At 37.9% G+C, this 23,377-nt stretch overlaps 1 protein-coding gene across 1 annotated transcript; it reads right to left on the bottom strand.

The window, feature by feature from the left end:
• Positions 1–3,769: 3,769 nt before the first annotated feature.
• mRpL17 (mitochondrial ribosomal protein L17) lies at positions 3,770–4,641 on the bottom strand. Its single transcript, XM_073982070.1, has 2 exons — positions 4,331–4,641; positions 3,770–4,268 (listed from the first exon to the last, which is right to left on the bottom strand). Exons 1-2 carry the CDS (start codon positions 4,526–4,528, stop codon positions 3,882–3,884), a joined length of 585 nt encoding a protein of 194 aa, XP_073838171.1. The 5' UTR covers positions 4,529–4,641; the 3' UTR covers positions 3,770–3,881.
• Between the last annotated feature and the right edge of the window lie 18,736 nt (positions 4,642–23,377).

Raw genomic sequence — 23,377 nt, 5'->3', positions numbered from 1 at the left:
TCTAATTTTCTGGAATATTCTTCACTCTTTCTGGAATTTTCTTCCATTTTAGCATCTAATTTCTCCATCATTTTACTGGAATTTTCTTCAACCATTCTACAATTTTCCGCTTTCATTTCCATCACAAGTCTGGAAGTTTCTTCATTCTTTCTAGACATCTCTTCTAACATCTTACTGTTGTCAGATTTCATTTCCAGCATCATCATAGCCAGCATTGATTTCAAATCGTCACCCCTGGCAGCTACCGATGAAACTTCCTCAACAGTGGATTCGCCCTTTGCCGGTAACTCGACTTCTTCCTTACCGTCGAACTCATATTCATCGATGTTCATTCCACGGCGCTCGAACTCTTCCAACAAGCGTTTTTGTAGTTCGGCCTTGTTGCCAGTAGAACACAACTCCAACTTACTTAGCTCCTTCTTCAAGTCTTCCACTCGTAGATCCTTAAACTTCATTGTAGGATGATCGTAATCTCACTGCTGACACCAATTGTTACGGAATTAGATTTAACTAATCTCCGTGTAGACGTTGTTTTATTCCCCGATACGATTTGTACCAAATAAAACAGGGTTCGTTTTAGATTACGTTTCTGCAATGCTTTATTTTCTTTATTACACTTATTCAGAACCGACTTTAATTACAAAGCACACAGCAAGTCTCTAGTTAGCACGCAGCTCTTATTTAACCGATCTGTTCAGTTCAACGCTTAAAACACAACTCAACTCGTCATTGCCAGTTCCCCTGTATTTATATCCCAAAATCTCCCTGTTCGAGAAATATCTAGAACATATGGCAACGCATCGAATCTGTACAACGAACACACAGACGCACATTCGCACTAAGGGGTAGTTTACACTATATGTAAATGTCATATGACATGAAATTTTCCATCATTACATAGCCGCTAATATGTGCAATATTGGGGATTTTTCTTACGCCATTTATTTTGTGCGTCCACACCAGCAAAAATGCAATAAAATTACGTCTCCACATTGCCTGCGTGTGTAGATATGGAATGTTTTTATTTCGTGTCATACGACATTGATATATAGTGTAAACTACCTCTAAGCAAACAACCAGACTCACATACATGGGGATGATCAATGACGTAATTACAACAACAAATAAATGCAAGAAAAGAAGTAACAAACTAAACGATAATTACATGATTTTGGCAAAACAAACAAAAGAACATTAACAAAAGGTAATGCAACGACTAGAATGATGAAGAGAGTTCTACATAGTAGTTGTTGTTGCTTAAATAAAATAACTGCGTAATAAAACGTTACGTTACAATTCAAATTTTTAAATTAACGGAAATTAAACTAAATTAACTTAAACCTATCAGTTACATTCGTAACAATATTATGGCCTTTTGCAGGGTTAACCTTCTTTATGAGGATTTATTTGAAATATAAGCAATGGAATTGACGTTTGAAACCCAGTGGGTTTGTTAAATCCGGTTATATAAACGTCCTATAATACCCCGTTTGCACTTATAGTACGGTTACTATACGGTTACACTAACGTTTTTTTGCCGGGTTAACCCACTTTATGAGGATTTATTTGACATTTGCGCTATGGAATTGACACTTGAAACCCAAACCCACTAGGTTAATCCGGTTAAGTGTAACCGGGGTATTAAGCGGTTATAATAAATCCACTGGGTTTCAAATGTCAATTCGATAGCGCAAACGCCAACTAAAAGTACGGTTACATTAGGGTTTTTTGTCGGGTTAACCCACTTCATGAGGAATTATTTGACGTTTGCGCTATGAAATTGATATTTGAAACCCAAGCCCACTGGGTTAATCCGACTAAGTGTAACCGGGGTATAAATCTTCATAAAGAAGGTTAACCCGGCAAAAAGTTCTAGTGCAAACGACGTTTTACATGTTTTTATACCCTCATCCTTTAGGCTAGAAAGGGTATATACACTTTCATACGCCATGTCCGTCCGTCTGTCTGTCTGGCTGGTGCACACGATAACTCTCAAACGGATGAGCCGATTTGGTCCAAAATTGGGCTATCGTAATATTTTGTCCAAACTTAGTTTGAGTTCGAAGATGGGCCAATCGGTCTACTCCTTCAGGTACCTCCCCCACAAAAGTTCAAAAATGTTCGGAAAATTTGTGCGACGATAACTTTTGAAGGGAGTAACCGAATTGGTCCATAGTTTGCACATCGTGAAATGTGTACCATGCTTAGATAAGGTTTCAATATGGACTCAATCGGTCCACTCCTTCGGGTAACTCCCACACAAAATTTCGGAAAAGTTCGGTTTAGGACATGCTCTCGAATCGCTTTGATTTTTGTTGTAGCAACTTATATTCACTTCCCCCCATACGACGGTACAAGTTTCATCAGGGGCAGGTCCATACTTCCTGAGAAAATAGCCTGAAAGGTGCAAAAAAACCTATAACACCGTGTGTAGTGGTTTGAGCGTACGATAACTCTCGAACGGATCTGCCGATTCGGTCCAAAATTTGGCCTTCGTAATATTTTGTGCAAACTTAGTTTAAGTTCAAAGAGAAACCGTATCGGTCCACTACTTCAGGTACCTCCCCCACAAAAGTTCAAAAATGTTCGGAAAAATTGTGCGTACGATAACTCTTGATGGGAGTGACAGATTTGGTCCATACTTTACACATCCTAATATATCTATCAGGTATAGGTCAGGTTCGAATATGGACTATATTTGTCCACTCACTTTAAGGCCTGCTCCCGGATCACTTTGATTTTTGTTGAAGCAACTTGCATTCGCCGCCTCAATTACGACAGTAAAAGTTCTTTCAAGGGCAAGTCCATACTTCTTGAGAAAAAAAACCCGAAAGTTGAAGTCGTAGAAAAAACAGAAATTGCTAACTCAGAAAACGTGTTTTTTGAGTTATGCCACTCTTTGAGTAAATGAGCGATATGTAGAATGACATATCATGTAAAGTACCCATTAGATGTTCCATGTTTTGCATAGAACTCCAAAAATTTCAGTTATTTTGAATTTAGTGCTCAAATTTGGCTCGAGTTTAGCTATCTCTATTGTATCGGAAAATTTATGCTGACGTTCCGATGATTTCTGCGCCCATGATACAATAAGAAGGTAGCATTATCAGCCCAGCTGATGGTTACAAAATGTGTCAATTGCATTGAATTTATGCCAAATTTTGACATCTTATGTTACCAAAAACGGCAGTTGCTGCTACCTTCTTATTGTATCATGTCTTCGCCGTTTGATGAAATGATCCACGCTTAATGCTTATTGGCCTCAAAGGCTTAAAGTATTGCAAATAAATTGAAAACGCTTTTGTATTCCACTCTTTCACCACGTTGTATTCCAATCTGGTACCACGTAACTGGTCAAAAGTTTTGTTGGTCAGCATAACAAGTTCTGGCTTATATTTGGTCTGTTCCTTTACTTTTGAAAATGGTAAAACCAGCAAAAGTAGCAAAAGTTGTGAACTGCTCTCATATGAATTGTATGGTGTCAGAAGTAAAGGAACGCTTTTCGAGTAAAAAGTGGTAAAACTTGAAGATTCTTGCACGTAAAGGAACTTAACTTTTCGGCTCCGTCGACCTATGTGCTGAGTGGGAGATTCGTTTCAGCTGTCTATGTGGTCAACTGTATTTGGCGATGGACATTTTTAAATCGTGAAATTGCCTTATACATATTTCTTATTTTGAGTTGACTATTTTTAATAACTTTCAATATGTGTACCTTAACATCAAAATAAAATAACAGCGCATTACACACTTATTTTTCCAAAATATAACTTAACGTATTTATTTACTGATTTGTTTTTTTAATATTAAACGCCTTCATCCTAAATACAAAACAAAGAATCGAAATGAAACATTTTTTAATGATTTCGAAAACCATAATTTAACTAATTAGTTTTAGTTTCAACTTTTGGCGTTTCTGTCGTCGATTCTGAGGCCAATTTATTTGCCATTTCAGCTAATTTTTCACGTCTGTAATCTTTGCGAGCCTCATCCAAGAGGATATTGTGTATGTAATTACGATTCTGAGAAAAGTCGGGCAGCAATGATGGATATGGATTACCTCTCAATTCGAGCACAGCTTTGTCATAATAGATACCAGGATAATCGCGAGGAGCTTTGTACATGCGTGTATATGACAGATGGCTATTTTCGAAACGGGGTACAATCACTTTAAACAACTTGTGGACCAATTGTTTTTCCAGCAACCAAAAGTCGGCCAATTCCATGGTGGCCTTATGACGGTCACCATGTCTTATGGCATCGGAAATGAGCTGAAAAACGAAATAGGAATTAGAGGTTTTGTAAATGGTATTTTTATTACACTATTACTTACCAATTCAGCATAGCCTCTAGCTTCATCAGCTCTTTGATAAAATAACTCTATACGTTCATGTTTTACCAAGGCAGTGACGGTTTTCCGCAGCTTCATCAAACGACCCTCGGGACCATTAGGATTTTTCAAATTACGTTTGTTGGGTCGCACAGCAATGCGTAGCTGGGACATTAACTTGGTGACTTCTGCTTGATTCATGTTTTAAGGATTTTTCTTACAACTTTTCCTATCCAAATCCACTTGCCGAACTTTACGTAAAAAACACAATACTCAGCTGGACTCTTGACAGCTTGCATGCGGTAAAGAGAGTGAGAGCAGCATCTGTTCAAAACATATGTTTTGTTTGAAATGCCGCACTATTGTGAATTGGGTTAACAATTCAGTGTGAATATCATTTTTGTGGGGCCATCTGACTGTTAAGAAAATATCATGAAATTTTTATTTAAATTCTTATAAAAACAATAGGGTAGAAAATGCATAAATTAGTGAGGGATTAAAATAGTGGAAGTGTAAATGGATGTATATTAATCATTACAAGTTTGATTTGAACGTATTTATATACGGATTGAAGCCAAGAAGTGGATTTTCATTTTTATCATGGAAATTAAAACAAAATACTGATATCAAGGTAAGATTTTAACTATTATTTCAGATTTTGTGAGTTTTGTTTGAAGCTTTATAAAACTATATTAGAATTTTAGTTAATTATGACGTTATAAATTTTAGAAAACCCTTGATGTGTTTCATAACTTTTTAGCAGAATTAGAACTAGAGTAGTGTTGATGCCAAGGTAATTGTTCCAACTTCTATGTCTCCGTTCTAACTTAAACGAATTCTGCATATTTCGGTGTAAAGGATAATATGAATGAGCGACCATATGGTGATTGGGGTGGCTCTCACGGTAACATCGAGCAATTACAGCAACGAGAACATGCCATTGTGTTGCTGTACTGGAAGTATCTTTGCCTCCTCTGGGTACCATTCCGACGGGTTTGAATATTTTTCCATCGTGTTGCACTTAAATTCACGGACCACGTGCATATCTTACCGCTGACCGGCCTATCGCGTTATATGTGGGCAACAAGATTTCTTTATCTACCACCCAGGTGCTGCCGGCTAGGGCTTGAGGACCTAGTTCGAATACTCAGTTTGTCGCAGATAACGACGTGAACATGCTGTCGAATGTGAGCATCGACCATGACAATCAACTCTGTGCTCATCTCTGTAGTCCATGTGGTGGATATAGTGGCGGATATTTGCATATTTTTTGCGTGGAAAAATGTGGTAAGATTGGTGAAATGGGAGTTCAGCTTTTCACAACCGTCATCAAGGAAGGTACATGACGCATATGTTGCTATGTCATTGCCGTCTGGAAGGTGTGGAATAAAGGAGAGATAGAGGTTAAACATTTCCGGAGATATCACCTCACTCTGTGGAACTCCCTGTTTCACTTTACGGGGCTTGGACTTTTTGTTCCAGAATTCCCAGTACGACTGGCGTCCAAACATACAATAAATAAATAGAAAAATGAAAATTAAATAAGTAAATAAATTAATAAATAAATAAATAAATGAAGACCTATCTTCCTTCATTCCAGGTTGTTTCGAGAGTGACTTAACCGTTACCCACAATTAACTTATCACGGCTTCAAAATTGCAACTCTTCAAATGATTTAGCATCTTGTTCCGCTTATGTTCACCGACCAACTGGGTTTACTTCCAGAGTTGGCTCGAAAAAAACTAATCACGCTCAACGACTAATCTCATTGCCTCTGCTGTGGAATTTTGTTTCACTTCGGGTATTCGTCCTGAAGGTATATTGTGAGTGATGATGTCTTGGAATGTCCTGTCCGCTACCGGAACATCAAAAGAGCTGGGCAAATCTCTGAAGTGGTGATTAATGAACTCTCTGAAACTATCCTTATTAACTTTCCCATGATTGATAATAATGTGGCATTCAGAGGTCATGAAATACACGACCACATAATTGTTGAGGTGACGGCTCCTGGTCGAAGATTCCTCCAAGTCATTCCAGTGTATAGAACCGTCCGCCGTGGGATTGATGCGATCTGCTGATGGAGACAATTATTCGGAGATGGTCTATGCATGGAGTATAGCTATTTATCGGCGGAATGTACTCGTATACTTTAAGCAACTGTATATCTGCACTTCCACACCTGACTGATACCACCACATATTCTGGCTCAAGCATAAAAGATCTGTATTGGACAGATTTGATATCGATCCTGATGTACCTTGCAGTCCACAAAACTGTTTAGCAGGTATTGAATCCATAACAGCTTGTATAAATATATGTAGATTTTCCTGAAGATTTACATGTCACACTTACAACATAGCTAAACACTAAGGAATTACTTCCGATCAGAGACTTGTTCCTATTTCCGATTATGGCAAATTGGTTCAAACTCTGTAGATCGTAATATTTCTTCCAAATATAGAACAAATTCGGAGTAGGACTTGTTCGCATACCTTCCCCACAAAAGATCAAACAATTTGTAATAAAGTGCAGTTGAATGGATGCTCCAGATTCATTTTTACAGTAGGTAGTCCTTGTGGTGCTGATTACAATGCCATAAATTGTTTTTTTTTTTTTTTTGTGGAAAGACCATATTACCAACTGAAGTGAATGGTGGACACTATAACTATCCAAAGGAGTGACACCCAAACTTTTGGACAACGAAATTCTTCACAACAGTGGTGAACATTTATTGTCAGTATTTGGGCTATAGGATTGATAAATACCTTCATGATTATAATTTATTTCGAAGATTAACAAAAGTAAACATTTTTAAATTTATTCAACTAAATCACTTTCATACTCGTATGTTTCATGGTACAAATACACAGGTAGCCGCATCGGCAATTGTTGGCAACATAATGGGTACTTTACACGATATGTTTTTTACATATGAGTTGTCACTTTGCATATACATTTTGTATGGGAGAAGTGACAACTCATATGTAAAAAACATACCGTGTAAAGTACCTATAAGATGTCAAAATTTGACATCAATTCAATGCAGTTGACACATTATGTTACCATCAGCTGGCATGATAATGCTACCTGTGTTATTGTACCATGGTATGTTTTGTTTAGTTAAATTTTTTTAGGAAACAATACATACATACACGGGTGTCTTTGTATACACATCAACATTTCCCATACACCCCTTAATGATAAATAGTATGTATCTAATATTTGTCTCTGTACACCTTAAAGAATGATTAACACCTCACACAAATTGAAGTCTAATGACAAGACTTCTTAAATAATAGATTCCAAAATGATACGAAGCAATGTGCAATCAGGAAGAATGAGTGGACAAAAAAGACAAGGAAAATGAATTGTATAACACGTTAAATATTTTAAGAATATTAATAATGAAATAGGTACACCAAGATCCATTTCCCGTTGACGCTTCTGGTGTAAAAAAGAACATAAATCCTACATTCATCTACTGAGACACTCTTTTTAGGAAAGATGTAATTATGAAAAGGAAAAAAAGTGGATAACAGCTGTTCTTGACAAACTATTTACTTTGAAGCGGTTGGATAAATGTAATTCTGATGTCAATTTATTTTCATTGTTGGTTGGGAATTGAAGCAGCAACAGCACATCTGTTATTTTCTGGACGCCTCAACATAAATTGCGAAGGATATTAGAGGTTAATTTTAACACACAGTATTTTTCCAGAATTGAGTCGATATACATAGATGTGAGTCGATATGTTGAACAAATACAATTTTGAGACAATTAATGTATTTATGACACGAAGCATGAGTGGTTGCGGATTTATAGTTGGTCGGAGGTTAAAATATCTGGTATTGTAGCAAAACTCTTCAACATCAGATTTATTTGCGCTCATGCTCCCATTGAAGAGAAGGACGAACATACCAATGATATATTCTACGGGCGCTTAGAAGAAACACATGACCATTGACATTAAAATTATTCTAGGTGATTTTAATACCAAAATTGGAAATATATGGAATATCTTTGTCCAGCAGTCGGGAAATTCAGTCTCCACAGTGAAACATCTGTTTGGATCCAAACAAATTTATGTTTGGGACTGGCTGCAAACAAATATATGTTTGGATCAAACATAATAGGTTTTGGTCCAAACAAATATGTATATGTTTGCAACATTAACATATCTCAATTTTATTTGCCTGGGTACCAACGATTTTTTATGTTAGAACATATTTTTATGGTTGGAGAGAGGATTTTTGTCGAAGAGAGTAACAACAGGGCTCTCGCGGCTGCGGAATGCTGTTTTATAATAAAGAGCTGTGTGTGGTGTAATAGAAGACGCAGAAGCGCAGACGGAAGGGTAAAAAAGTTTATGTTTTGTCGACAAGCAGTAATTCTTCTTCTGTTTCTTTCAGTTAACCAACCTAGCAAGCGAATAGAAAAAGAAAAATTATGAATGAATTATTTTTGTTCTTTTTTCTTTAGTTTTCTAAATACAATAGTTGAGTAAAGACGGTAAAGTGTGTTAATGAATCAGCGTTTTGGTTTTCTTAAAGAAATGGTGGTTTTTAGTAAATTAAATGACCAATACATTTTATAATTGGACGTTTATAACTGAATTAAAAAAGTGAATGGAAATACATATTTTATTGCACAAAGAAGAAATCTCATATAGTATTGGTAATTACATCAATACATTTTTCATATACATACATACATATATACAGTGACTGTCACTGAAAATGATGCAACCTGAAATAAAAAATGTAAACGTTGATAACATGGAAACGATTTGAGATTTTTTAGCAATTCAAAAAACATTTTTGTAGGCTGAAAAGTTGTCTTTAAGATGGAACACAAAAATATTCCGTTTACAGTACCGCTTGGGGGCCAAGGCACTAGATGCGTCACACAAACCCTCTCTAGTGCAAATGTCAACCTCAGGCTTCGCGCGCCGGTCCCTGTTTTCACCGATGAGGAAATGACGTCCGAACAAAAGGCGAGATATCTTTCAACACCTGTCATCTAACAGGAAATGGTCAGTTGACGAAATCGGAGTTAGGTGGCAAGTTTGGCCGCCTTCTCAACACACACAGTTCATTTAAAGGTAGCATTCCTACCACCAGACTAGGCACCACTAGGCCAATCCCCTATTGACGCTGAAACCTAAACGATTACAAATCCGAAGAAAAGAAACGTAAAACGAACTGAATTTTTGACGACGAACCCTGCATGTCCCCGGATAAGATTCGCAACATGGAACGTAAATTCGCTATTCCAAACAGGAAAACTTGCACAACTGACTGCAGAATGCAATAGACTAAAAATCCCCATTGTCGGAATTAGTGAAATGCGTTGGAATGGGAGCGGCGACTTTACAAGTTCACAAGGACACCGCCTCCTATACTCTGGACGCAAGGAAGGAGAATCCCATACACACGGCGTTGGTATTTTCATTAACAGGAAACTGCGCGACTCCGTACTATCTTGGTCGGCCATCTCAGAGCGGATAATAACGATACAGGTGAATAGCAACATCGGCAAAATTACTATAGTTCAATGCTACGCCCCGACGGAAGTCTCCGATCTGCAAATGAAAGAACAAAGAAAGAACTGGAGAGGAATAGCTATAACACCAACGATATGCAAAATCTTTAATAGAATTATACTCACCCGCATACTTGATGCACTAGATAAATGTCTTCGCAAAGAACAAGCTGGGTTCAGGCCTAATCGTTCCTGTGTGGACCAAATAAATAGTCTACGATTAATAATCGAGCAGTGCAACGAGTTCAACACGCCACTGTATTTAACCTTCGTCGATTTTGAAAAAGCCTTCGACGCTTTAAATAGAAATAAAATCTGGGAGGCACTTGAGAACAAAAGAGTCCCTACCAAAATAATAAACCTGATAAAAGCTCAATATACCAACTCAACCATGAGAGTTTTTCACAATGGTAAAATAAGCGAAGCATTCAAAACCATCAGCAGAGTTAAACAGGGATGTTTGCTTTCTCCTCTCCTTTTCATAACAACTCTTGACGAAATATTGTCATATTCATCCAATCAAAACAAAGGCATCCCCTGGAGGCTACATCATAACCTCGAAGATTTGGAATATGCAGACGACATCGTGCTACTTGCAACAAGCAGAGCAAATATGCAAACTAAAATTAATCAACTTTCTGAGCAAGCAGCAAAATTCGGCCTGTACGTAAATGCTAAACTTATTGAAAATGTCAATAAGTTCTGCTATCTCGGTAGCAATATCAACCCTAGCGGCGGAGCAAATGATGATGTCGACATCCGGATTTAAAAAGCTAGAGGTGCATACTGCAGCCTAAAAAATATTTGGAACTCTGGTGCATATTCTCCAAAAACGAAACTGCACCTTTATAATGCCTGCGTCAAGTCAGTACTACTGTATGGATCTGAAACCTTGCTAGTGAACGAAAGAATTAAAAATAAACTGCAAGTTTTCACTAATAGATGTCTTCGCAACATTTTAAAAATATGGTGGCCAAGGACTATCTCAAATGAATACCTCCTACAACTGGCTCAACGAGAAGATATTAACGACGCAAATACAACTGGATCGGTCACACACTCCGTAAGCCTTTTGATGACATCTGCCATGAAACACTGAGCTGGAATCCCCAGGGTAATCGCAGCAGAGGACGGCCAAAAACCACTTGGCGAAAAACCATTTCCAATGAAACCGGAAAAACATTCAATGAGTTAAGATACATTGCATCGGATAGAGTAAGATGGAGATTCTATGTGAATAGTTTATGTTCCTGATGGAATATGCTAATAAATATATAAAATATACAGTACCGTTATACTCAAATTTTTCGGGAAAACACAAAATGGGCATTTATTGAGCATTGAAAATGATGCCCCACAATAATCGCTATCATTTTCAGTAGTTTTGTCATTGATTCCGATAGAAAAAATTATGTTCCAGTCGTCATTTTGGCATGATTGTAATAAATTTGACTCGAAATTTGATTTATTTGTAAATACGTGTCCAACAAGATTAACTCTTATAATTAGAGTACAGGTTTAGTTGTGTTATGAAATATCCAATTAATGTTTAACAATAACACATGTTTATAATTAGAATTTCAAACTTCCTTTTCAATACCATTGAAAAAATTAAATTTTTTTTGCGAGCACATCCGCGGTTTTTGGTACTTAGTATAAGAAAAAATTGTGGTTTCAAATATGTTCGCGTTCACAAAATTGGATGCTGCACCCAAAAGTTATAGGGGGTTTTGTTCCCTTATAAAGAAAAATTATTAAAAAATTCCCTTTGGGTTTTAATAAGAAAATATATGTTTAAATCGTTAACAGAATGTTATATCTATCCGCTGATGTTAAAATATTTCTAAATTTGTTTTTATTTTCGCAGAAAATCAACAAATAATGAAAAAATCGTAGAGTAAATTTAATTTATTCTAACTCAGAGTCCATATAAATCTCAAAACTATAATTTTAAAATCTCACGGCACGTAAAAAACTAAAATCGCGCGGGGTTCAGGTGTACATGTACGAGAGTTGTAAATTTTAAAGCCAAAAAATAGTTTTTTCAGAAAATTTACGCACCAAATTTTCGCCTTTGGACTCCTATTACTAGGAAGCTGTACGGAGCACACTCATGAGATATACATCGAACGACGTCGACATAAAGAAAAGATCGATATCGGCTATTTTAGAAGTAAAACTGAATTTGGACAAAAAAGGTGATCCAACATTTGGATAAATTTGGTTGCCCCGTTCAAGGGATATCGTGCATACCATTTTAGTGATATTTTTTAAATATTGGAGGGAAATACAGGAAGTACGGACCAAACCCCTCACTCCCTTCAAACATTATCGTGCGCACAATTTTTCCAAACATTTTTAAACTTTTGGAGGGAGGTACTTGAAGGTGTGGACCGATATGGCTTATCTTCGAACTTTTACTAAGTTTGGACAAAATATTACGAAGGCCAAATTTTGAACAGAAACAGTTGATCCGTTCGAGAGTTATCATGCGCTCCAGCCAGACCAATAAATAATTATAATAAAGCCTTTGCTTACACGTTTCCTCATAGCTTTCTTATAAAATTAATAAACGATTCCCAAAATTTATTAATTTTCACCTCTCTAGCATATAACAATTCTTTTGATAAATTTAGAAAAAAAGAATTTTGTCCGTAGTCGAGCTTTTTTCACGACTCCGACTCCAGCAAAATTTGCTAGACTCCGACTCCAGACTCCGCATCCCTGGTTTAAATGAAGTTTGAACAATTTTATTAAACCGAAAAACGCCGCAGGCGAATAGATTTTTGAAAAAATCACGCGATTCTTTACAATACAATTTTCGGCTATTTGCGATTTTTTAGAAAACTTTGTATTTAGTACAACTGTGAAAATATTTTTGTAAAAAATCGCGCATTTTTTTCAAAAATAATTTCGCCTACGCCGCTTTTTGGTTTTATAAAATTATTTGCAATTTTTTACAAAAACGTACTTTCCAAAATTTTTTAATATACATTTTTCCTCTGCTACTCCCCAAATCAATTCAAACAAAATTATAGAAGTGGTTTCAATATATTAAAATTATAAAAAAAAGTATAGCCATCAATTAGTTAGTTATTACAAACTATTGTATAAATATCTTTAGAAATCTTTTTTGCAAATACACCCCAAATTTGTTGCCTCATTTACACCTCAAATTTAAGTGAATAAATATTTTGGGGCGTAACTGGATAGTTTGTACTTTCGGTCTTTGGGGCGATATTGCATTTGCGAAATGCACCCCAATTTCAAAAATGCAATGAATCCAATCCAATGAAATTTCGGGGCATAAATGTAATATTTTTTGGGACCAAATTTCCTGGTTTGGGTCCATTGAAAAAACACCCCAAAAATTGGGGTCCATTTTCATTTTCGTTTGGGGTGTTATTTCATGGGCCTTATTTCTGTACGACTTTTTATGTACCCATGTGTCTGTTGTTGCTTTTGTATTTGGTATTTCTATGCATTTCAATAAACCACCACCATTTATAATTGTGTGTATATGTTAGAGATAGCTAGTGAGCGCTTACTGAGAGCATGTGAGCATACATTTCAATGTGTTTTATATCGATATTTGCGCTCCCTTGCCCTCAGTAAGCGCCACAGGTACATGTGTTTATTTTTTTTTTTTTGGCTTTGTATTTATATTATATATTTTTTCTTTTTTTCCTCCGTATATTTATTCTTTTTCAATCTGGCCAAACTTGATACTTAATTATTGACTTAGGTATGGAAATTTATGTTTTCATTTAACAACAACATCGCCCTGACCAACTTGCTGCGTATCTACGTTGGGCCTCTCCAATTCAAATAATAACCTAATTGTCTAAAACATGGCAGCGATTAGAAAGTTTTTTGGGAAAATTGAAAAGCCCTCACCACAAATATTGCCAAAATTTGCTATTTCATCGTTTGCGCCAATTACGTCATTTAAGACGCATGGACATTCATCCATCCATTTTGCGTTAAAACCAAATCGAACAAAAACAACAATACTGCGCCCCCAGCATACCTAAAGTTTTACAATAAAACACTAAAATTTTAATGACTATCCAAATTCGACAGCAAGCCATCAACTCCCGCGACTAGCTAACGGAACGTTCGTTCCTTAGTTACAGTTAAGCCAACTGGGAAAGTTTGTTAGTCAAACCACTTGAGAATGTTGATGTTGTTTTTGGCATTGCGCTGGTGTTTTATAGCGAAGCTAAATGTGATGATGTTAGTCCTGTTGTTGTTGTTCTTGTTGGTGTTCTATACTTGTCGTTAGTTAGTATTCAAAATCTTGAAGACACTAATAAAATTTCGTTTGGTCCTTGTCATAATTTTTTCCGAGGGCTTTTGAAATTTGTTGTTAAAGGAAAAATAAAATAGAACCAAAACTAAACGAAACGAAATGTATGTCCCGAGAAGAGGCGCTTGTCATTGTTATTGGATGAAGTGCCGGGTTTGTGGTACCATGGTAGAGGAGAAAGAAACACATTCAAGTGTTGGCCAAAACTTTCCACGTTTTTGTTCGCTTGATTCTCCGTGGCTAGAGAAAACTAATTGTAAAGCCAGTCAAAGACTTTGCTGTCGATGAAAAAATTAAAAGATACTCTTCTCTTTACTCGGGCAAAAGGACATTTTCCACACCAACAACAGTACAGAAGGAAAGGAATAAACTCAAGGATAACTAGCTCACTCAGTTGCAGAAAGACACCGAACACACACAATGACATGTTTTGTAACTAAAGGACCAACCGATGGCCGGCGAGTACATTTATATGGGTCAACATTTGTGTTTGCTGAAGAGTCAAGAAGAATGACGAAAGTTTCTTAAAAATGAAGTGCTGGCAAATGTTTTTGCCGCTTCTTCATCTTTAGTTGTTTTCAACTGTCTTCCTCTCTCTCTTTTGGCCACTTAATTTACATTTTGCTGTTAATAAAACAAAAACTGTTTATCGAAAGAGGAAACTTGTAAGCCATAAGCGTAAAAACCTGTACCCATTGAAAGTGTTGCTGGACTAAAGTATAATCTGGACTGCAGACAAAGGTACTTTAAATTAATTTATTAAAAATTCTCTTTTGATTATGTCCGTATTTGAGCAACACTAATAGTTAGTTGTGTGCCAATTAAAACAAAAGAAATTATAATGGAGGATTATGGCAAAGGAGGGGAGTTTTCTTGAGCAGTTGTTTCTTCATTGGCTTATTAAAAGTTTTATCCCGTTGACATAGATACAAAGAAAAGAAATTGGCACTTGTCACTTGACAAAGCAAAATTTCGTCCCTACTAAAAAAAAGGAATAAAGGGAATATGTCATAACGGTAAACTAATGATTGGATTTATGTATGTGTGTAAAGTACGACATACAGCACGATAAACGACATATTGAAATAGCTAATTGGATGGCATCCGATAAGAATTCTTTCTTAGATCACAATTGGATACTATTTAATATATCTGAAAAAGAAACGCCAACAAATTGCTTTCGTAACCCCAAAAGAACAAACTGGGAGAAATTTAATAGGGTTTTAAAAGAAAAACGTCCCAGCATTCCTCAAAAAAGGCGACATAACAACATGTATTGACAAAGCTGTACCTATTCTGGAGAAATCACTAGACACAGCCTTTAGAGTATCTTGTCCAATGACACGATCGAAAAAACACTATCCACCATGGTGGACATCCGAACTCTCTGAACTGCGTAAAGAGTCACGGAAAGCTTTCAACGCCAAAGCGGATCCTGGCAGTCATACAAGGATAAGCTAAAGGAGTACAAAAAAGCCATAGCCAAAGCAAAAAAGCAATCATGGATTGATTTTTGCGGATTGTTAGAAAATACCTAAGATACAGCCAGACTAAGCAAAGTTATGGCAAGAGGTCATTCGTATCCTACCTATATAAAGAGAAACAACGGCACCTGGTCAGAAAACTCAGACGAATCTCTTGAAATCCTTCTTACTACGCACTTCACCGGCTGCTCGGACAGTACCGAAGAAGATAAGATAATAAGTCCGAGTAAAGTCACGTGGGCTATAAACAGCTTCTCTCCCTACAAATCTCCAGGACCAGATGGAATCATACCAAAAATGCTACAATGTGCAAAGAAAATAATAAATCCTTGGCAAGTATACATCTATAGTAGATGTATATCCCTTAACTACGTTGCAATGAGTTGGAGACCGGTAAAGGTTGTCTTCATACCCAAAGCAGGAAAACGTAGTCACAAATGCTAAAGACTTCAGACCAATAAGCCTTTCATCATTTCTACTTAAGACGCTCGAAAGACTCATCGACGTGTATATTCGAGAATAGATGGACAACTCAAACATCATATCTTCTAGCCAACATGCTTACATAAAAGGGCGCTCGACAGATACAGCCCTACACGAAGTCGTTAGGACTATAGAGAAGTCCTTAGAGCACAAACAATTTACTTTAGCTGCTTTCCTAGACATAGAAGGTGACTTTAACAACGTCAGTACATCAGCTATAAAACAAGCACTAGATAACTTCGGCGTGGAACCACTTATCAGTAGTTGGATTACCACCATGCTGCAAAGCAGAGTTATTAATGCCACACTGGGAAACAGTACACTGTCAAAGCACGTGAACAGCGGAACTCCACAGGGAGGAGTTTTCTCGCCATTACTTTGGCTCCTTGTCATAAATGAAATTCTTAATAAACTTGACCACATTAAGGTGGTTGCCTATGCGGACGATGTGGTAATACTCGCCACTGGTTTGTTTCCGACCGTCGTAAGTGACATTATGAGCGGAGCCCGCTAGATACTTGGGCCACAAGATGTGGTCTGGGAGTAAATCCAGGGAAAACTGAGATGGTGCTATTCACCACAAAGACCAAATATGCAATACCTAATCTACCAAGACTACGAGGTCAGGTAATACCCCTATCAGATCATGCCAAGTACCTAGGAGTCATCAAAGCTGTTATGGAAACGTAACGTGGAGTACCGTGCTCGCAAAGCAACTTTTGCATATTGCGCATGTCGCAAATTGTTTGGAAGCCGTTGGGGCCTCAAACCTAAAATGGTGTTATGGATGTACACCAGCATAATCAGACCAATTCTCACATATGGAGCACTAGGAGGGTGGCCAGCAGTGGAAAAGAAAACAACACAGGAAAAAACTATACAGCATACAAAGATCTGCATGCATCGGGGCAACAGGGGCGATGCGAACGTGTCCTGCCGAAGCCCTCAATATAATTATGCACATTTTGCCAATTGATTTACTCATCAAAGCAACAGCAACATGTAATGTGGCAAGACTCCGAGCTCTAGGAATGTGGAGAGACAGAGCTTATGAACATGCGTGCATGCTTCAAAAACTTCCGAATGAAATAACAACCACTGCTGATTATTGCGTACCTATAATCGATTTTGATCAGCCTTTTGTAATCAAATTTTCAAGCAGAAGAGAATGGAGTAATGGATCACCATTTATAGCATATGACACTAAGGTATACACGGACGGCTCCAAGATGAAATGTGGAGTCGGATCCGCTGTGTTTTCGGAAGAAGCAAACATATACACATCTACAAAGCTACCTGAGTACTGTAGTGTCTTTCAAGCGGAGATACTGGCAATAAAGTAGGCCTATACTGAACTTTTACAGCATCACACAGCAAACTCAATAGGAATCTTTGTCGACAGTCAAGCGGCGCTCCTTGCACTAAAATCCAACGCTGTCACATCAAAACTAGTGAAAGATTGTAAAGAAGAACTTGCCAAAGAGACTTGCTTCCCGGGCCACAAGAGACTTGCTGGGAACGAAAAAGCAGACGAGTTAGCTAGAGCAGGATCCGCCTCTAACGAACTCCCAAAGGCGTCAGCTGCAATACCAATGGGAGTAGTTAAAGGGGATATCTTCAAACACTATCTATCACTGGCTGAAAGTAGATGGGACAAAACGGCAACATGCCAGATATCAAAATTAACATGGCCTCAATACAACGCCAAACGAACTAGGTTCCTATTCAATCAAACGCGACGGAACCTTGCAAGACTTATTGCAGTTTTAACCGGTCACTGGGCACACACCATGACCACTGCCGTAGCCGTGGGAATGAAGAAGAGGAGGAAACTGTTGAGGACCTCCTCTGTTCCTGCCCTGCACAAATGCAACGACGATTTAAAGCTCTAGGACAACCGTTCTTTCGTGATATCACAGAGTGTAACAGAAGTAGGTCTGGGAGACCTTCTGCGATTCCTTAACTCATCAGGCTGGATTTAACTGCCAACATGCAACCACGAAATAGCAATCTCTGAACCAGTGGTGTGGTTTTTCAAAACGGTATCTCTTACATACTAATTGAGGCTATAAACTATAGCCACCACGTGAACCAACCAACCAACCAACGACATACACCACTAAACGGTCCTGTTCGGCTTTAACATAACAAAAATGAACGTTATCTATTTCGGCACCTTCATACATACCACAAACAACATCAATTACCAAAAAAAAGTAAAAAATCGTTAAGTCCGATCAGGCCGAACTTTTTATTCCATCCACCATGACATATTCTGAAAGAACATGGAATAAGTTAGTTAGGGGAAACGAATGGGATGAAAAATACCAAGCACCGGTCCTGATCGCCTTAACATAACAAAGCCAAGGACTTATATTGGTCCCTCTTTCATCTCACGTCGACACTGACATCCCTGGTGTCACCTGTGGAGCTGCCTTTAAAACCCATGAAGGGTAGTAAGCTAACTTGTGGCGCGCGTTCACCCATAAGAACGATAAAAACTTGTGTTTGGGCGTCGGCTTAGTAACCATCCGCTAGAAAAGAACATCCTGCTATGAAAAAGCAAAGGAAAAGGAAGCCTCTCTAAAGTTGACAAACCCCGCAATCAGTAGCGTACATTTGTAGCGCACGAGTAAGGCATTAACAGAAAAATGAGAATGAGAGAAAAAACGTATTTTCCAGAGGAAACAGAGAGAAATGGAAAATCGAGTGTGTGAAAAAAATCGAGGAGCCAGAATGAAGTCCGAAAGTTCTACTAAAGTGTGAAACATCAAACTGATGGCTTTGGTACAGGCACATCTTCCTGTAGAGTCCAGCAAGGTAATTTGGTAACTGATACTGATAGTGTGCTCAGGATATGGAGAGAGCATTTTTCCAAACTGTTGGTATCCAATAGTAGCGAAGTCGACGCCCAGCCAAGATGAGTTAAAAACAAGTAGGAAAAGCGTTAAATTCCGTCGGGCCGAACTTTTTATACCCTCCACCACAAGTTGTATTGAAGTAAAATGGAATAATTAGTTTCCTTTCGCGTATGAAGACGACTTAATACTAAATTTTAGCAATTTCGGTAAAACAATGTGAGGCACCATTCTATGGGGGCTATTTCAAAACGTCGATCTATACCGACAAATTTCTGACGGAAAGTTTTTAGGCTCAAAGAAGACTAAATACCAAATTTCGGTAAGAGAATGTGGCTAAAAGTAAAAAAATACAGAAAATCAAGAAGTAAGCTTCTATGGGGATATAGAAAGACGTGGACCTATACTGATAATACTCTTCTGGAATATTTTATAACTCTTGGAAGACGAAATAACGAATTTCAGCCATTTCGGTTGGATATTGACGTCACAATCTTCGGTATTACGAAAATCCGGAGGTACCGTTCTATGGGGGCTATATCGAAACGTGGGCCTATACCGACGAATTTTAGTCAGAAATGGGGCAATATGAAAGCGTGGACCTGTACAGACATATTTCTGGCGAACAGTTTTATATCATTTTTCCATGGGGGATATACGAAGGCGTGGACCTATACCGACAAATTTAAAGGGGAAGTTTGAGTACCCCCAACGAAGTCTAAATACCAAATTTCAGCCATTTCGGTGGAATATTGATGCCACAACGTTCAAAATACCGAAATCGGGAGGTACCGTTCTATCGGGGCTATATGAAGGCATGGACCTATACCGACAAAGTTCTGGGGGAAAGTTTTATACCACCAACGTCGACTATGTACCAAATTTCAGCCATTTCGGTGTGATAAGGAAGCTAAAACCTTCAAAATACCAAAAATCGGGAGGTACCGTTATATGGGGGCTATATGAAGGTGTGGACCGATACCGACAAAATTCTGGGGGAAAGTTTTGTACCCCTAAAGAAGACTACGTACCAAATTTTAGCCATTTTGGTAGGATAATGAAGCTAAAACCTTAAAATTACCGAAAATCGGGAGGTACCTTTCTATGGGGGCTATATGAAGGTGTCGACCGATACCGACAAAATTCTGGGGGAAAGTTGTATACCCCTAAAGAAGACTACGTAGCAAATTTCAGCCATTTTGGTAGGATAATGAAGCTAAAACCTTAAAAATACCGAAAATCGGGAGGTACCGTTCTATGGGGGCTATATGAAGGCGTGGACCTGTACCGACAAATTTCTGTGGGAAAGTTTCGTACCCCCAACGAAGAAAAATACCTAATTTCAGGCATTTCGGAGTAATATTGAAATATTGATAATATTGAAATACCGAAAATTGGGAGGTACGGTTCTATGGGGGCTATATGATGGCGTGGACCTGTACGGACAAATTTCTGGGGGAAAGTTTTATACCACCAACGACCACTTAATACCAAATTTCAGCCATTTCGGTGTGATAATGAAGCTAAAACCTTCAAAATACCGAAAATCGGGGGGTATCGTTCTATGGGGGCTATATCAAAACGTGGACCGATATAGCCCATTTGCAATACCAAACATCCTACGAGTAATAGAAACTTCTATACCAAATTTTAAAGCTCTCTCTTAAAAATTGCGAGCTGTATCTTAATTTCAACAGACTGAAGGACGGACGGACATGGTTATATCGATTTAGAATTTTACCCTGATCAAGAATATATATACTTTACAGGGTCTCCGATGAATATTTCGATGTGTTACAAACGGAATGACAAATTTAATTATACCCTCCATATTATGGTGGAGGGTATAAAAATTCAAATAAAAGTTGACAACACTGTTGCTGTCGGTAGAACTTTACAACTACTTTTTATTAGCCGCTTATTTACCGAGATATATCGTTAATTACAAAAATTATAAGCATTTAAAATTTTACCGAATTTTGTCGGTATCTCAAAAAATGAGTTAGAGAATCGCACTACTGAGCATCCTGTGAACAGTTCACAAGAACGATTAAAACATATGGGCAACGAAATAATTGGGCCATACCAATGCTGCTTTGGGTCGGATCATCTCTCTATAATCGTCTCCATCAGTAGACCGTCCGATTCCATCACCTCTGAACACCGCCCATTCATTAATCATCGGAAAGCTAATTGGTGTAGTTTCAGAGAGTTCACCGTCATCACAGCTGCCGCCGTTCGCTATATATATACTGGTGTAATATCCGAAGTCAGACCAAATTTTGTAAAAGTGTACTTTTAATGCGCTATCTCTTCTAGTTTCGGAGATATCACTACTTTTTATGGGTATACGTTTAATCCTCTATCTCTTCTAGTTTCGGAGATATCACGACTTTTCTATAATTGTACTTTTAATGCTCTATCTCTTCTAGTTTCTGAGATATCACGACTTTTCTTTAGTTTACTTTTAATGCTCTATCTCTTCTAGTTTCGGAGATATCACGACTTTGTTATAGGTGTACTCTTAATGCTCTATCTCTTCTAGTTTCGAAGATATCACGACTTTTCTATAAGTGTACTTTTTATGCTCTATCTTTTCTAGTTTCGGAGATATCACGACTTTTTTTATAAGCGTACTTTTAATGCTCTATCTCTTCTAGTTTCGGAGATATCACGACTTTTTTATAGTTGTACTTTTAATGCTCTATCTCTTCTAGTGTCGAAGATATCACGACTTTTCTATAGGTGTACTTTTAATGCTCTAACTTTTCTAGTTTTAGAGATATCACGACTTTGCTATAATTGTACTTTTAATGCTCTATCTCTTCTAGTTTCGTAGTTATCACGACTTTTCTTTAAGTGTATTTTTAATGCTCTATCTCTTTTAGTTTCGGAGATATCACGACATTTTTTATAGGTGTACTTTTAATGCTCTATCTCTTCTAGTTTCGGAGATATCACGACTTTTCTATAAGTGTAATTTTAATGCTCTATCTCTTCTATCCGCGACAACCAGGTCCTCAAGTCCATAGCCGGCAGCACTTGGGGTGCAGAAAAAAACTTTGTTGACCACATACAAAGCGATAGGTTGGCCTGTGTAAGCTATGCGGCGCCAGACCTGGAGATAGAGGCAGAGCTAGATTAAGTAGGAACACGAAGACAACGATGGATTCAAAATCGAAAAGCGTGTTATCCAAAACTGGAAAGATATAGTAAAGGGTTGGAAAATCTATTCTTAGTTCGTTATTAACGAGCAACCTATGTAAATAAGTCATACCAAATCGGCAGCCTGACTTACTTAGCTGGCCCATTACAGAACATTTGCTCCATAGACCGAACTAAGAAAAGATCTCCAATTCTCTCTGTTTAATGCTTCGCTTTCTGGAATACCGCGCCTTGTGTTCTCTTCATCCACTTCTTTGCGCCATCTATTCTTTGGCCTGCCAATTCTGCGTGCACTGCCATGCGCCCCGAATTTATACGCCTTTTTAGCGGGTTCATCATCGCTCATTCTTATGATATGGCCTAGCCAACGCAATCGCTGCATCTCGATACGTTTATCTATACTGATGTCGCTGTATAGCTGATACAGCTAGTGGTTCATGCGACGTCGACATTCACTTTACGCAGATTGGTCCGTAGATCTTTTGAAGAATTTTTCTCTCTAACACGCCAAGCACTGTCTTATCTGCTTGCGCAAGTACCCAGGCATCGGAACCATACATCAGCACGGGTAGTATCAGTGTCTTGTAAAGCGTTATTTTTGTTTGACGAGATGTGGCTTTGTTTTTAAATTGCTTACTTAGACCATAGTAGCATCTGTTGGCCAATACAATTCTTCTTCTTATTTCACAACTGATGTTGTTTGTTGTGTTTATGGCAGTGCCGAGGTAGACGAAGTCTTTAACTACCCCAAAATTGTAGGTACCAACTTCCACAGTTGGTCCGAGCTCTATGGACGCTTTGCGCGGCGACACCATCAATTTGGTCTTTTCGCCGTTTATCGCCAGATTCTGCTTTGACCTTCCTAAAGGTATCAGTTACTTCCTTTACTGATCGTCCCATGATGTCTATGTCATCAGCATAAGCAAGTAACATGTGGCTATTGGTGTAAATTGTGCCATTTCTTTTGACATTTGCATCTCGTATTACTTTTTCCAGCAAAATGTTGAATAGGCTGTCTCCTTGTCTGAAACCTCTTTTGGTACAAAATTCTTCGGAGAGGTTCTTTCCAATTTTAACTGAGGACCTAGTATCAGTTAAAGTCATCTTTCAAAGCCGGATGAGCTTTGCGGGGATACCATATTCAGACATTGCATGGAATACCTTTGATCGGAGGGGACTGTCGAATGCTGCTTTATAATCGACAAATAGG

The sequence above is a fragment of the Musca autumnalis genome, unplaced genomic scaffold, assembly GCF_047663935.1.
Source record: "Musca autumnalis isolate F117 unplaced genomic scaffold, ASM4766393v1 scaffold_4, whole genome shotgun sequence".
Lineage (NCBI taxonomy): Eukaryota > Metazoa > Arthropoda > Insecta > Diptera > Muscidae > Musca > Musca autumnalis.
This window is presented reverse-complemented; position numbering and strand designations above follow the sequence as displayed.